The sequence below is a fragment of the Sebastes umbrosus genome, chromosome 11, assembly GCF_015220745.1.
Source record: "Sebastes umbrosus isolate fSebUmb1 chromosome 11, fSebUmb1.pri, whole genome shotgun sequence".
Lineage (NCBI taxonomy): Eukaryota > Metazoa > Chordata > Actinopteri > Perciformes > Sebastidae > Sebastes > Sebastes umbrosus.
In genome coordinates, this window is record NC_051279.1 from 33,604,682 (window position 1) to 33,620,738 (window position 16,057).

Here is a 16,057-nt window from a genome sequence, read left to right on the forward strand (position 1 = left end):
GCCAGAAGTTTATGTATCCTAGATTTCTTTTCACCCAAAATATTGAGATTATTTTAGAGATTATTGCTGAGATAAATTTCCTGCTCACTTAGTGAATGACACAGACTGTAAAACCCAGAGCAACACAAGCAACATCCCTCCAGAACGCTGTCAGATTCATGGCTCATCAATGCCCAATTGCCCATAGCTCCGCTCATTACAATGCAGATAGAAGCACCTAAATCATAACGCCATAATAACAGGCGTATAACATTACTCACATTGGGTATGCTGGGTTACATTAGTTCTACTGTGTTTACCAGATGTCAGGCTATGATCCACTACATCCACAAGAACTATCATATTTTATTCTGTGGTGTTTTGTTAGATACGATCAACAGTCTGCATACTTACCAATGTATCTGCTTTTATTTTGGCAGCCCTCTTAGACTTATTACAGTCAACAGTATCAACACATCTCACCTGTATCAAATGTCAACAGACACTGTCTTTACGCGTTGCTTAGTGCCTATAATTTAAGTGCAATTTTATTCTCTCTTTTCAAGAAAAACACTACAATGCATAATTAATGGTCTGTGAACTGTTTGGCAACCTGTCTGTGGGTGTGCAGATTCCTATTAAAGCCGTTCTGTAAAAGCAGTTCATTAAATCCTCTCTAGTTTGCATTTAAATCAATCTATCCAGCCATTAGAGGCTGGCGTGCTCACAGAAAAGGAAGCGCCCGCTCCTAATTGGAGCTACTGGTTAATCTAAATGGAGGCTCTGGCAAATGGAGCACAGGCCAAAGTGCTTTCTTAATTGCCTCACAAATACACACAAGGAGGTGCAGAGAAAGCAAGCCATTGTTTGGCTGAATGGTGTTATTTAGCCCGTTTATCAGTCGATCGCAGCAGGACTGAAATCAATCATCTAAATCCACTGATTTTTAGTATTTCATACAAGATGTTAACGTTTCTTAAAGCGACAATTTAATCAGAGAAAGGGTTCATAAACACATACACAAAAACAACATAACAGCCTGTAAGAAGTGCTCTTTTCATTAATTCATTCTAAAGTAAAGAGCGCCAGGCATGGTGGAAACCTGCATATGTTTGCAAGAGAGGGAGAAAGAGAAAGTTGGTATGAATTCAGGATGGTGGAGATTTTTCAAAGCATGCCAGAATGTTTTTGGATTGATTTCCTACTTTTGAGCCCAACACTGTTCACTTCACTTCAGAAAGCAATAAACAATCAACCTCTAGAGACGTGGAAACGGCTAGAGATGGATAACCCATCATAGCCATGCCTCTCTTTTGGTCCCATTTACATTAACGTCATGTGCTACTGCTGCTGCAAGAGGCCATTTTAAAGATCATTAGTGGTGCATTCAAGGACCCAACATCAGGGAAATGATGCCAAAAACAACTGCAAAACGATGTCCTGATGAAAGAGATAGTGTATTTTGTCATTTATTTCATTAAAAACATTATCAAACCTTGGAAGTCCATTTATCCTTGAACCCGTGAACAGTGGAATGTATGACCCAGCGGCGTGACGAAGCAACTAATCACGTTTGCGTTGATTCTTCGTGATATGGAAGCACAGCGGGGTTCTACTACGTACTTCAAACTAAATGGAGGAAAAGCTGATGGTTGCAGTCAAAGATATTGTATGTGGAAACACATCGTCTAGATAGAAAGGGACTACTTCATCTTGCACCATGACAGTTATTAGTAGTAAGAAGTAATTCAAGAGTACAAATTAGTAAGTTTGCTTAAAAAAAAAGAGGTAACAGTGAACATCCCCATAGATGGCAGAATTTCCCTTTACGTTTAACACTCTTTATGTTCATTTAATAAGTGTAGAGCAAGTGATGAGCTTTTAGCTCAGTGGTGTCAGCATGGATGTGTGCAGCCTTGCATAACACAGGCCATGACAGACCGCGCTAACTTTCTGGATGTTTACAGTAAGTGTGGTGGCTCCATACAGCCTGACATTTCAGTAAGGACTAGTAATAACTGATTTTCAGTTGCCTTTTAGGGGTGTTGCCTTCACACTTCCAGTTTTTTTCTATAGTGCTCTTCCCTTTAAACCCAACATTAAGAGGACAAAATTGGCTGAAACACATCAGCAGCTATTTCAAAGTCTCTGCATGTGACCTGACTTTACAAAGAACCGTGACGCGCTCACTCCTCTCGTTTTCCCTTTACCAGGAACTGTCTGGCTGTGAGGCAGCTCCTTCTTGGATGCCATTAACTGATATTTCCTCTCTGGACAGAGAAGGAAGAGGGCCCTGGAAGTCCCAGGATACCACCCACCCGCACACTGGCATCCACATGGCACCATCCCTCCAAACCCTTTCTGTTTCCATGGTAACTATCACAGCCATGAAGAGAGGAGGATGTGGGAGGAAGAGGTAGGTGGGAGGAAGATGGAGTGGGGATGTTAGAGAAAGACATTTACTAGATTGTGATATGTGAACAACTAACGGCTTGTCAAGGCAAAACTGTAACGAAAATCTCCTCAATGCAGCACTGTCATGTAAAACAGTGTAGGTGTGTGAGTGTGTGTCCTTATCTTCAGTCCTCCAGAGAGGACAACTAACTATTACCTAAATACTGTATGAGAAAACATGTCATTACAATGATACCTGCTCTATTTTGTTCAGCAGATTACGAGGAGTGGGAAGAATAAAATAATACATTTTAATACAGGAAAACTAAGTCATGATAGGCTGGTAGAGAGGTACAGTCGGCCCATAGTAGCCTGTTTAAATAAACCGATGGCACATGAACCCATTTATTAGGATTCTTAGCTCTACTGAGTTTGCCTTCTTTTGCAGTCTGTTTCTGCTGAGTTTACACTCAAACACATTTTTTAACAGGATTCATTCCTTCCAACAATTAGTGATCTGGTCACTGTGAGAATAAACTGATTTTCATATTTTCTGAGAGCTTGCATTTTCTTTTAAAAATCCCCCCTAACTTTTCTGCAAAAAACAGATTCAACTAAGAACGCTTGTGAATTTTACTTTATTTTTTAACAGCGCAGCTCTGATTACCGATTCACCATCTTTTCTGAATCTGTCCAAGCATCTCCTGTAACTCTGAAAACACATAATCCACCAAAGAGCACGTGGCTCTGTAACGTGTTAAAGTATTATTTTACCGTGTGTCTCTGTAACGTATTGAAGTATTATTTTACAGTGTGTCTCTGTAACGTGTTAAAGTATTATTTTACCGTGTGTCTCTGTAACGTGTTGAAGTATTATTTTACAGTGTGTCTCTGTAACATGTTTAAGTATTATTTTACCGTGTGTCTCTGTAACGTGTTGAAGTATTATTTTACAGTGTGTCTCTGTAACATGTTAAAGTATTATTTTACCGTGTGTCTCTGTAACATGTTAAAGTATTATTTTACAGTGTGTCTCTGTAAAGTGTTAAAGTATTATTTTACCGTGTGTCTCTGTAACGTGTTGAAGTATTATTTTACAGTGTGTCTCTGTAACATGTTAAAGTATTATTTTACCGTGTGTCTCTGTAACGTGTTGAAGTATTATTTTACAGTGTGTCTCTGTAACATGTTAAAGTATTATTTTACCGTGAGTCTCTGTAACGTATTGAAGTATTATTTTACCGTGTGTCTCTGTAACGTGTTGAAGTGTTATTTTACCGTGTGTCTCTGTAACGTGTTGAAGTATTATTTTACCGTGTGTCTCTGTAACGTGTTGAAGTGTTATTTTACTGTGTGTCTCTGTAACGTGTTGAAGTATTATTTTACCGTGTGTCTCTGTAACGTGTTGAAGTATTATTTTACCGTGTGTCTCTGTAACGTGTTGAAGTGTTATTTTACCGTGTGTCTCTGTAACGTGTTGAAGTATTATTTTACCGTGTGTCTCTGTAACGTGTTGAAGTGTTATTTTACCGTGTGTAACGTGTTGAAGTATTATTTTACCGTGTGTCTCTGTAACGTGTTGAAGTGTTATTTTACCGTGTGCCTCTGTAACGTGTTGAAGTATTATTTTACCGTGTGTCTCTGTAACGTGTTAAAGTATTATTTTACCGTGTGTCTCTGTAACGTGTTAAAGTATTATTTTACCGTGTGTCTCTGTAACGTGTAAAAGTGTTATTTTTAGTTATATTTTTCCTTTCACACTAACGTGTTGTATAATGACCCTGACATTAGATAAGCTCTTAATACTAGGAGTTTTGATGCTTCAGTTCTCCTTCCTTCCCTCCTCATACACATTGTGAGTGGTTGAAGTCATGCCAGAGCCCCCACTCTAGCATTTACATCAAAAGGGCATGATGAAAGAAGTGGTGTGGACTTTGAGGAGAGACAGGAGACAACCAAGGTTACAGTGCGTGGCATCACTTCGGCCTGTTAAACGTGGACAGCCCTGTTCACTCAAACGCTCTGTGGAAATGTACCGACACTAACAGCCGACTGGACGGAAGAGAGAGGGAAAAAGTGAAGGAGGATAAGTGAAAGAGAGACAGAGGAGTGCTGCAGAGCTGCAGTGAATCTGACTAATCATTCTCTTTGTGAAATCTTTTCACATGACCTGACAGAAATGCAACTTTAATACACCTTCAGATTAGCTGGAATTGGCCTCATTTCATAGAAATAAACCCCACCTCCTGCCGCCACCACCCCCTACACACACCCAACCCCAACCTCCTTTTCTCTATTCACAAGTCCCACAGGCTTATAAACTTTGACTCTAAGCTGTGCAATCTCTCAAATCCAACTCTTTTGGATTTAACAGATATGCATGTTTTTCCAACCTTCCCAGTCTTTCAGGCTGGATCTACCAATCTCTGCTTCCCCCTGAGCTGGAGGAGCCGGGTTCTCTCACTAAATATGTGCTCAAACCGCAGCTTTCATCCCCCTTTCTTTGGCCTCATTGTAATAAATCCATCCTCTTCCTACAGCTGTAAAGGAAATTCTGGCACTCTCTCCAACAGGATTTCCGCCAGAAAAGTTGTTCGGCCCGGCGGCCCACCTTAAGTTGTCTCCAACTTAGAGGCTAACCCCAAGAAAGACACGGGAACTTGTCTCGGGTCTGAGGAGTTGTAGCATTTATTCACTGACAAATATACTGTACACACACTGCACTGCTACGTTCACAGCTATAACGTTACTGCTACCATCACACACACTGCACTGCTATGTTCACAGCTACAACGTTACTGCTACCATCACACACACTGCACTGCTACGTTCACAGCTACAACGTTACTGCTACCATCACACACACTGCATTGCTACGTTCACAGCTACAACGTTACTGCTACCATCACACACACTGCACTGCTACGTTCACAGCTACAACGTTACTGCTACCATCACACACACTGCACTGCTACGTTCACAGCTATAACGTTACTGCTACCATCACACACACACTATCACACACACTGCACTGCTACGTTCACATATACAACGTTACTGCTACCATCACACACACTGCACTGCTACGTTCACATCTACAACGTTACTGCTACCTTTACACACACTGCACTGCTACGTTCACATCTACAACGTTACTGCTACCATCACACACACTGCACTGCTACGTTCACATCTACAACGTTACTGCTACCTTTACACACACTGCACTGCTACGTCCACAGCTACAATTTTACTGCTACCATCACACACAATGCACTGCTACATTCACAGCTATAACGTTACTGCTACCATCACACACACTGCACTGCTACGTTCACAGCTACAACGTTACTGCTACCATCACACACACTATCACACACACTGCACTGCTACGTTCACATATACAACGTTACTGCTACCATCACACACACTGCACTGCTACGTTCACATCTACAACGTTACTGCTACCTTTACACACACTGCACTGCTACGTTCACATCTACAACGTTACTGCTACCTTTACACACACTGCACTGCTACGTCCACAGCTACAATTTTACTGCTACCATCACACACAATGCACTGCTACATTCACATCTACAACGTTACTGCTACCATCACACACACTGCACTGCTACGTTCACGGCTACAACGTTACTGCTACCTTTACATACACTGTCACTCCCTCTCTCGATTATGCACTCACTAACCTTACTCACACAACCTACCCACTCCACAAAGGAGTTTATACTTGTATAACACATTTTAGTTTTAAAAAAACAACACAACAAAAAAAAACCTGATGCAACTGAGCCCGGCGGGGAGTTAACTTAGGCCCGACGGGCCGCGTAAGGTTCAATTCACACGTTCCATCAATAAAACCCCACAAAAACACAAAATGTGTACTTCATCTGCTGCTCAGTACTGAAGTACCTGAACAACCCATTTGACACTCAACTGAAATAAAACTAACTGACTGACAAAGTGAACTCAACAACTGAATGCAATTATTCTCATCACTTAGGCTCCTTAAAAAAGAGGCACACTGTTAAAGAGTGGTTGGACAGTCCTATTCAGGAGACTGAGAAGAAAATGTTTTACATCTGTATTGGCCCTCATAATGGTATCATTTCTGTAGGATAATTGTCCATGCATAATAAGCTTTAATTTACGTAATAGTTCAACCATTATTATTATTTTGTATAGGTTAATCCCTCATTTAAAGACAGTAATGTATCATGGAGTTTCCCAGACCATTTACTAAGTTGGTTGCACCACCATGCATCAAAGCTCCAGTAGGCAGTATATTTTTGGCATCATTGCGCAAAAATCCCATAATAACCTTTCAGCATATTATAATTCAAGTGTTCTGAGAGAAAACTAGACTTCTGCTCCTCCTCATGGCTCTGTTTTCAGGCTTTAGAACATCTAGTCCGCGACAGGACACTTTCACCAATCACAGGTCATTTCAGAGAGAGAGAGAGAGAGCATTCCTATTGGCTGTGCTCCGGTAATGTGACCGGAACTTGGCGTTCCTTCACCAGATTTCACAATGGCGGCGGCGGCGTCACAAACTTTCTCATTTTACAGCTAAACCGTGCTCTACAAGATGATTCTGAGAACATGTGAGGAGAGAAATAGGCATTAACGTAACAGAATATTGATTCATATTTGATCAGCGCTACCTAGTTTGACCGTTTGATTGGAGTTCGCAAGTGAATGACAGACAGCTCTCAGAGACAGCAGATGGACAGCAGACCTCAGATCAGCTCTTACTGCTTGTTTTCCTCCAGTCTGTAAAATCTTGCAGATGCCGTTAGGAGCACCGGAGGACACAGAGGGACATGATTTTTTTCAGGTTACCTGTTTCATGTACTACTGTCACGATATAGCGACCGTTTTATAAAAATAACTTTTTTAAATCATATTTGCTCCAATCTACCTACTTCAGCTATAAGAACTGCTGTTATTCTATATTATTGTTATTGTCAGCAAATAAATAAATATGCTCTGTATTTTCCCCAAAACAGCTGGTCACAGTAGTCTGAAGCAAGAATTACTCAGGAGGAAATAGTTTCTTTGTTGGGGACTATTTTCAGTGGCGGATTACTCCATATTTGGTGCTCTAGTGAGTATTAGTGGCAGCAGGACGGTGTGTGTGGGGTTGAGTCAGAATAAAGTCCAGTGTGTGTGTTCATGGTGATGAAGGAAGATGTCAGCCAGTGACACAGTGAGGCTCATTGATGCGTTTTTAACAACAATGGAGCTCTATGGTTCAGAGGAAGAAGAGATATCAGACTGTGACACACACACAGTACTTGTTAGGAGATACATTCACTGTACATACTGTACGTACAATGCTCTTCGCTGATGAGAAACAGAGGAGAGATAACAGATTTGTTACAGTTTAGTGAATCCATGTATTTTCTCTATCCGACTCTGAAAACTCCCGAGTCATTCACACTGCCCCCGACTCATTTTTAACATTTGCAATACTCTACTTCTTACTCAGACATCCGGATTAACTGTCACACTGTAGAGCCTGTCTGTTGTAAGGGAGAGGTGGACAAAACACAGCACAGAATGGATCTGCATTTGATTGGATTTGATCCATTAAAGTCTTTAAGATTGGCTCAGGAGATCTCTACTTCTCTGTTTGTATTTCACTTCTCTACTCTTCACAAGGGCCTGAATATTGTTTAAATGAAATCGTTGTGGTTTTCACACTTCATGACAGGCGACAGGGTCTCACACTACGAGATGTGTCACCAGGAAGAATCCCTGATAAGTACGTCTGGTATACAAACAACGTTTTGTCAGGAAAGCACACGTGAGAGTAGTGACACGATAAATAACGTTACGCCACTCACTAGACACACTTTCTCTTGTTCAAGCAATCTGCTGAACTTTCCTTGTAGTTGTGCTTGTTGACAAAATAACTTGTTTCTACACGTATTTAATATTTTTCTATTTTTAGGTGCAATAACAACTTTGCTCCGTCTTGTAAATATAACAAATGCAGTTAAATTCCTGCTACAGGTGACCCCCTGTAGCCCAAGGTTTCTCCTCAACCCGTGTCTTGCGACCCCCCCCAGGTTTCTCCTCAACCCGTGTCTTGTGACCCATTCCCCAGGTTTCTCCTCAAACCGTGCCTTGCGACCCCCCCCAGGTTTCCCCTCAACCGTGTCTTGCGACCCCCCCCAGGTTTCCCCTCAACCCGTGTCTTGCGACCCCCCCCAGGTTTCTCCTCAACCCGTGTCTTGCGACCCCTCCCCCATGTTTCCCCTCAACCCGTGTCTTGCGACCCCTCCCCCATGTTTCCCCTCAACCCGTGTCTTGCGACCCCCCCCAGGTTTCTCCTCAACCCGTGTCTTGCGACCCCTCCCCCATGTTTCCCCTCAACCCGTGTCTTGCGACCCCTCCCCCATGTTTCCCATCAACCCGTGTCTTGCGACCCCCCCCCCCGTTTCCCCTCAACCCGTGTCTTGCGACCCCCCACCAGGTTTCTCCTCAACCCGTGTCTTGCGCCACTTCCCCCATGTTTCCCCTCAACCTGTGTCTTGCAACCCCCCCATGTTTCCCCTCAACCCGTGTCTTGCGACCCCTCCCCCATGTTTCCCCTCAACCCGTGTCTTGCGACCCCTCCCCCATGTTTTTCCTCAACCCGTGTCTTGCGACCCCTCCCCCATGTTTCCCCTCAACCCGTGTCTTGCGACCCCTCCCCCATGTTTCCCCTCAACCCGTGTCTTGCGACCCCCCCAGGTTCCCCCTCAACCCGTGTCTTGCGACCCCCCCATGTTTCCCCTCAACCCGTGTCTTGCGACCCCTCCCCCATGTTTCCCCTCAACCCGTGTCTTGCGACCCCCCCCCCCCAGGTTTCCCCTCAACCCGTGTCTTGCGCTCTCATTGGCTGTAGCTCCCTGACAGACCCCCGACAGGTCCAGATATTCAGCCTGATGGATATCTGCGATGCATCAGCGATACTCTCGGCTCACGTCTTTGAACCGTTCACACATAGCGCTCGAGCACCGATTACCGAACGCAGAGCAAACGCAGATCTGCCTCTGAGGGTTTAGTTGGGGAACTCCAAAAACTGTAGTGGAATCCTGGGCTAAAGACATGCACCGTGAACTAGGCATAACATGACAAGAGATCTCTTGTGTCAATAACTACATGAGTGCATGATCTGCAAAGGTGCTGTGGCACGTTTAGAAACTGGTAACCGTCACGTTTAAAACCTCTGATGATAAAAGAAGCAAAGCACAAGTTGTCCCTCCAGTCTCTGTTCAGTTCCCTGACCAGCTCCTCTTCTCATTCTGATACCAGCACAGACACTATCAGCCTTCTGATCAAGTGTCTATTTGATCTTGTCTTTACTAAACTGTAACCATGGTAACTACTACTAAGTGTAGATAAAAGTGCTGCTTTGAACATGTGACCTTGAGTGATAGATAAATAAATCTGTAATTCTACAGAATGTAGGACAAGACCAGGTTGAAACCTCGTATATGGCTGGACTGTGAACAGTATACTACAAGAGAGACTTGATGTTCTCAAAATCAGCTGGGGAAAAAAATATCTCCGTATATAAGCATCAAAATGATTCGGTAAATATCAGCATATCGGATATCAGTAAAAATCTAATATTGTGCAGCTGAAAACCTACACTGTACATTTTAGGACATTGTACGCTAATTTCTTCTCTTTTCCATTCGAGACATGTTTTGTGAGGTCACAGTGAGCTTTGACCATCAAAATGTAGAAGAAGTTCCCTCCAGACGTTCTCTATCCCAGCAGTATAGTATATATAGGAACAGCTCGTGGCAGTGTCAGTGATACTATGATCTGTGTGTTATGTGCCCTTTTCCAGGAACTTCAGAAGGACTGCGGCAGCTCACCATGGCACTGTTTGTCACTTGGAAGGAGGAGGAAAGACTGCAGGATCCATAAGAAGTATGGGCTTACTCACAGAGGGAGTGGAGGTGTTGCATGAAATTACTTCAGTAGCCTTTGCTTCTGGGTTTCATGTGTGTTCAGAACTTGGCTCATCCAAAACCATTTTGTTTCACTTCTGAAGTGCTCCAGAGGATCATCATTATAATAATAATAATAATAATAAATTTGACTTATATAGCGCTTTTCAGGAACTCGAAGACGCTTAACAGCACAAGATGTCCTCCGACGTTCCAAAACTGTATGGCAGACAGTAAAGTTGGTTGTATTGGTACACTTAAACGATGGCTGCTCTGGGCCGAATCATTTTTGTGGATTGAAGAATTTTTCTGACTCAAAGCAATTTATATAACCCACAGTGCTCCTGAAATATGGAGCCTCTTTTGGACGTTTGGGCTTTTCTTTGACACTTTGTAAACCTAAAAGTGACATTTGTATAGAGACATGATCAATGTAAGAACAATAAATAAACCCCTGTACAAAACTTCCTGTAAAAACACAAGTTTATTTTGAAAGGACACTATGAATAAAACGGGCGTATATTGACACACCGTCCCTGGTCTGTCCAAAGTAACGCAAGAGGGGTACCCCGTGTGTCGGCACTGACCGAGCGGCGGTATTTGACGAGTTGGGAGTGAGGGTGTGTCGGCGTGTGCTCCAGACAGCGTCTCCCTGCTCCTCTGCCTCTCAGTGTGTCAGTTTGACCGAGAGCGGCGCTGAACCACACACACCGAGCAGAGAGGACAGTCTGCCCTCCGGCTGCACTCATTCAAAATCCGCCAACGTGGCACCTTCAGAGGGTTGTGTGGAGGTGTGTGGAGGTGTGGGTGTGTTTATTTGTGCTTTACACGTAACCGTGGTGAAACAATCAGAAAAAAAACATTTTATTTCTCTGATTCACTTCTTTTTTCTCACTTACGCTGCTCCCTCTCTTCATTCACTCTATAGACCATTGCTTCTCTCTCCCTCTCTCCCTCTCGGTTACATATTCTATTATTATACCTTTAAACAACAAGCTTTCAAGCCATCCAGTGCTCTCCGCCCTCAAAATACAGGGCTCCTGTCTGTCCCCAGGCTGCAGGGCTTTTTCCTTTGTCCTGTCCAGTCCTGTGTCCCCTTCCTCTGGAATAACCTCCCTGCTGACATCAGACCATCTGACTGTAAACTTTCAGTTAGTTGCTTATTCTTTGATTTCTTCAGGCCTTGTTGTTGTCATTATCCTTCCGGCAGGTCCCTCTCAGTCTCAGTTACTCTGTTTAGTCTGCATGTCTCTGTTGTTTCTGTCCCACAAGCACTTGAGCGTCCAAGCTGTGTCTCTATCTATTGGCCGTCCTGGGACCTTTCGGTCTCCTCTGGCCGTCGGTGCCTCATTCCACATGTTTTGGATCTGGATCTTTGTCTCCAGGAGCCTCGGCCTCTCCACTTGTCTCTCTCTTTGTCCCTTGTGTGCATGTTGTCCTTGTCTTTCTCTCGCTCGCTCTCTTTCTTTGTGTTTGTTTCTGTTCTCCTATCTGTGTGGATGCTGTGCTTGAGCTTTGCCACTTGTGTGTTTGTGTAGTCTACCCTCTTCCTCCCAGGTCCTCATGTGGTTCAGGTCCTATGAGTTTGGTGACACCTGGAAGTCGCTTGATGTCCTCCTGAATCCATATTCTTCCTATATTTACAATCTATCTATAAAATGAATTTGAATGTTTCTTCCATTTTCCCCCATTGTTTGGTGGGTTTGGGGGGGTCTAAGGACAGAGGGTGTTGCATGCTGTACAGATTGTGAAGCCCCTTAAAATGGACTTGACTTTCACTCCCGAGTGTTTATAGCAGGCCTTTTCATCATTTGTTCTCTGTTTGAAAGCAACTGTAAATCCATAGCTCGGCAGTTGATAACAATTCAATTAGACATCTGGTTGAATTACACTTATGACTAGTAACTGGCTGATGCAACTGATGCATTTTGGAGAATAAATAAATGATGGAATTTCTCCAATAAATGTCACAATTCAATCCACTTGGGGGTGCTAGAGAACATCCATCTGGAGCAGAGGGAACCTGGAGGAGGGACTGCTTTTTGGACCCTTAGTTTGAACAGAGAGAGAGAGAGAGAGAGAGAGAGAGAGAGAGTGCATGCGTACCTGTGTTCGTAGGATCTCTCCTTTGGTTAGCTGCATGTCTCCAGTGAGTTCTTTAACAGTGATGCCCAGTGGCTCCAACCGCTTACTGAAGTAATTAGTCATCTCAGCTGCCAAGGCCTTCATGGGAGCCACATATATGATCTACAGGGAGAGGGAGAGCGACAAAGAGATGAATACTGTGGGACAGAGAACATATAGGGGTGGGTGTTTGGGGGGGGGGTACAGGAGAGTGGGACTGGAAGGACACTGTGGTGATAAATGAGCAAACACAGGCGGGATCATTTGTTCCCTGGCAACCAGCACAAATCACAATTTATTGAAAAATATGATGCCAGCCACTTGCATGGTAAAGTTTAATGGTGATGTATGAAAACTGGCTTTCGTCACGGGCTGGAACTGTGCAACGCCGTGCGTGAGCATGTGTGTGTGTGTGTGTGTGTGTGTGTAAGCCTTCATGAAAGAGAACAAAGCCTTTTGGATGTCTGAATTATTTATCTGCGTGTGCGTTAGGATTTGACTCGATGGGTTTATGAAGGCGAACCAATATTTTTAGACTACACTGCCAATAGCTGACTTTGTGTGCATATATTTTAGATCCTATTTACCGATTCTTGCTGCATTTAATTTTGACCACTGTCGTCTTCTATTTTTCAAAATCAAGGTATTCATAATAAACTAGTGAAACAACACGCACACATGGAAGCAGTCTATCTAATGGTCAGGTGAGAAGGCAGACACACCTGAGGTAGAACCAAAGGAATGTAGGTTGGGTGAAATGGAGATACTGTACGGAAGGCTTTCTCAATCAGGCTTTTTTTTAACTCCCATTTGAGTCCTTTAATATGGAGTATCTTTTTTGCCTACACAATACAAGTGTGCACAGTGCACAGTGCACACTTGGCCTACAATGGGACAACTTTCAAATCAGTAAAGCATTTTAAATGTTGACAGCTGAACAGCTCTGCATTAAAGCCCCTCAAAAACCTAGATATCAGTTTGTGATGTGGTCAAAATACTACTACTACTAATAATAATAACAGTTTATATGCTGTCTATGCTGTTTTATCTTTTCACCGGTTTAAAGTGGGCGGGAAAAAGGCCACGTCATGTATTTTCATGCAGCAAAACGTGATGACAGTTGTGAGGATGTTTGCTTTACCACTACGTCACATCACAGACCTGCCTCAGCACCACAGTACACTAACAATACATAGCAGTCAGGATACTGTACAACTGGGACGATCCATTAAAATGACTGAACTGGCCACAATCCTGATTGTGTGGATCAGCTCAGGACATACCAGAGCGGACTGTATGTGTTCTTTAGGTAGGAAGATATACTGTAGGTAGGCGGACAGGTAGGCAGACAGGTAGGCAGGCGGACAGGTAGGCGGACAGGTAGGCGGACAGGTAGGCAGACAGGTAGGCAGACAGGTAGGCAGGCAGGCAGGTAGGCAGGCAGACAGGTAGGACAGGTAGGCAGACAGGTAGGCAGGCAGACAGGTAGGCAGACAGGTAGGTAGACAGACAGGTAGGCAGACAGGTGGGTAGACATACAGGTAGGTAGGCAGACAGGTAGGCAGACAGATAGGTAGGCAGACAGGTAGGCAGACAGGTAGGTAGGCAGACAAGTGGGTAGGCTGACAGACGGGTAGGCAGACAGGTAGGTAGGCAGACAGGTAGGCAGACAGGTGGGTAGGCAGACAGGTAGGTAGGCTGGCAGACAGGTAGGCCGGCAGACAGGTAGGTAGGCAGGCAGACAGGTAGGTAGGCGGACAGGTATGTAGGCAGGCAGACAGGTAGGTAGGCAGACAGGTAGGTGGACAGGTAGGCAGACAGGTGGGTAGGCAGACAGGTGGGTAGGCAGACAGGTAGGCAGACAGGTGGGTAGGCAGACAGGTGGGTAGGCAGACAGGTAGGTAGGCCGGCAGACAGGTAGGCCGGCAGACAGGTAGGTAGGCCGGCAGACAGGTAGGTAGGCAGGCAGACAGGTAGGTAGGCGGACAGGTATGTAGGCAGGCAGACAGGTAGGTAGGCAGACAGGTAGGTGGACAGGTAGGCAGACAGGTGGGTAGGCAGACAGGTAGGTAGGCAGACAGGTAGGCAGACAGGTGGGTAGGCAGACAGGTAGGTAGGCAGACAGGTAGGCAGACAGGTAGGCAGGCAGGTAGGCAGACAGGTAGGCAGACAGGTAGGTAGACAGGTAGGCAGACAGGTAGGCAGACAGGTAGGTAGGCAGACAGGTGGGTAGGCAGACAGGTGGGTAGACAGGTAGGCAGACAGGTAGGTAGACAGGTAGGCAGACAGGTAGGCAGACAGGTAGGCAGACAGGTAGGTAGGCAGACAGGTGGGTAGGCAGACAGGTGGGTAGGCAGACAGGTAGGCAGACAGATATGCAGACAGGTAGGCAGACAGGTAGGCAGACAGGTAGGTAGACAGGTAGGCAGACAGGTAGGTAGGCAGACAGGTGGGTAGGCAGACAGGTAGGCAGACAGGTGGGTAGGCAGACAGGTAGGCAGACAGATAGGCAGACAGATAGGCAGACAGGTAGGCAGACAGGTAGGTAGGCAGACAGGTAGGCAGACAGATAGGCAGACAGGTAGGCAGACAGGTAGGTAGGCAGACAGGTGGGTAGGCTGACAGACAGGTAGGCAGGTAGGCAGACAGGTAGGTAGGCTGATCTGTAGAATATCTACTCCAAACCTGGTATTTCTCTTTGTAGTGGGAAACTTGGAAGATGTTGAGCATTATTCATTGTTTATCATTCATTGTTTTAGTTTGGGTTTAACATTATTAGCCAATGTTTGAATGCTAAATGTAGATTAGTTTAGATTAATAAATCTGATAATTTTACACTGAAGAAAACACAATTAAATACTTAAGAACCAAATACTGGTAAAGACCACCATTGAGGTTAACTGAAAAAAAACGCTGCACAAATCAGCAAAACACGAAGCCTCTCGGAGGAAACACAATCAAGGAAATCCAGCTCTCCTCCACTCTAAACTAGCAGAAAGCTCCCATTTAAACGCTGCCTGATTCCCAGCATGTAAAGCTCCGAGGATCAAATCGGAATCTCTGCATGGGGTGTGTGAGTCCCAGCGAGGAGCACGCTTAATCTCCATGAGGCATGTTGAGAGACTCTCAGTAACACTGGAGATATTAAGCAAGTATCACAGACAGTCTTAAACATTACACTGAAACTCTTTTACATTGTGACAGCCAGGCGGACATGTTACAGTCAGTCCAGGTAGAAGACTTCTTACAAACAACCAGTGTAATATGTAATCAAACTCATCCATATCCACCCTATCCCCAGTGTGTGTGCGTGTGCGTGTCAGCGTCAGACCTTGAATTCATCCTTCTTGATGACACCCCCAGGCTGCAGGTGCTGGTGGATCTCGTGGAGGACGGTCAGCATGGCGATGTTGGTCTTGCCGGCTCCAGTTGGAGCGCAGATGAGAAGGTTCTCGTTGGTGTTGTAGGCCGTCTCGAACACCAGAGACTGGATCCTGTTTAGACGCTTCATCCCCTTGAACACCAGCTGCCCGATCTGAGCAAACAGTCAGGGAAGGAAAGGGTTAATAGTTGAAATATACTCATAT

The 16,057-nt window shown here is 44.6% G+C and overlaps 1 protein-coding gene across 5 annotated transcripts in view; it reads right to left on the bottom strand.

Annotated features, from left to right (window-relative positions):
* Window positions 1-16,057, bottom strand: part of ascc3 (activating signal cointegrator 1 complex subunit 3) — a 206,595-nt gene that overhangs the window by 108,035 nt on the left and 82,503 nt on the right. For all 5 annotated transcript variants that reach the window (XM_037784194.1, XM_037784195.1, XM_037784197.1 and 2 more), the window contains 2 exons: window positions 15,802-16,005; window positions 12,453-12,593 (listed from right to left, as the gene is read on the bottom strand). In XM_037784194.1, the coding sequence (XP_037640122.1) occupies window positions 12,453-12,593; window positions 15,802-16,005 (345 nt within the window). The remainder of the gene's footprint in view (window positions 1-12,452; window positions 12,594-15,801; window positions 16,006-16,057) is intronic.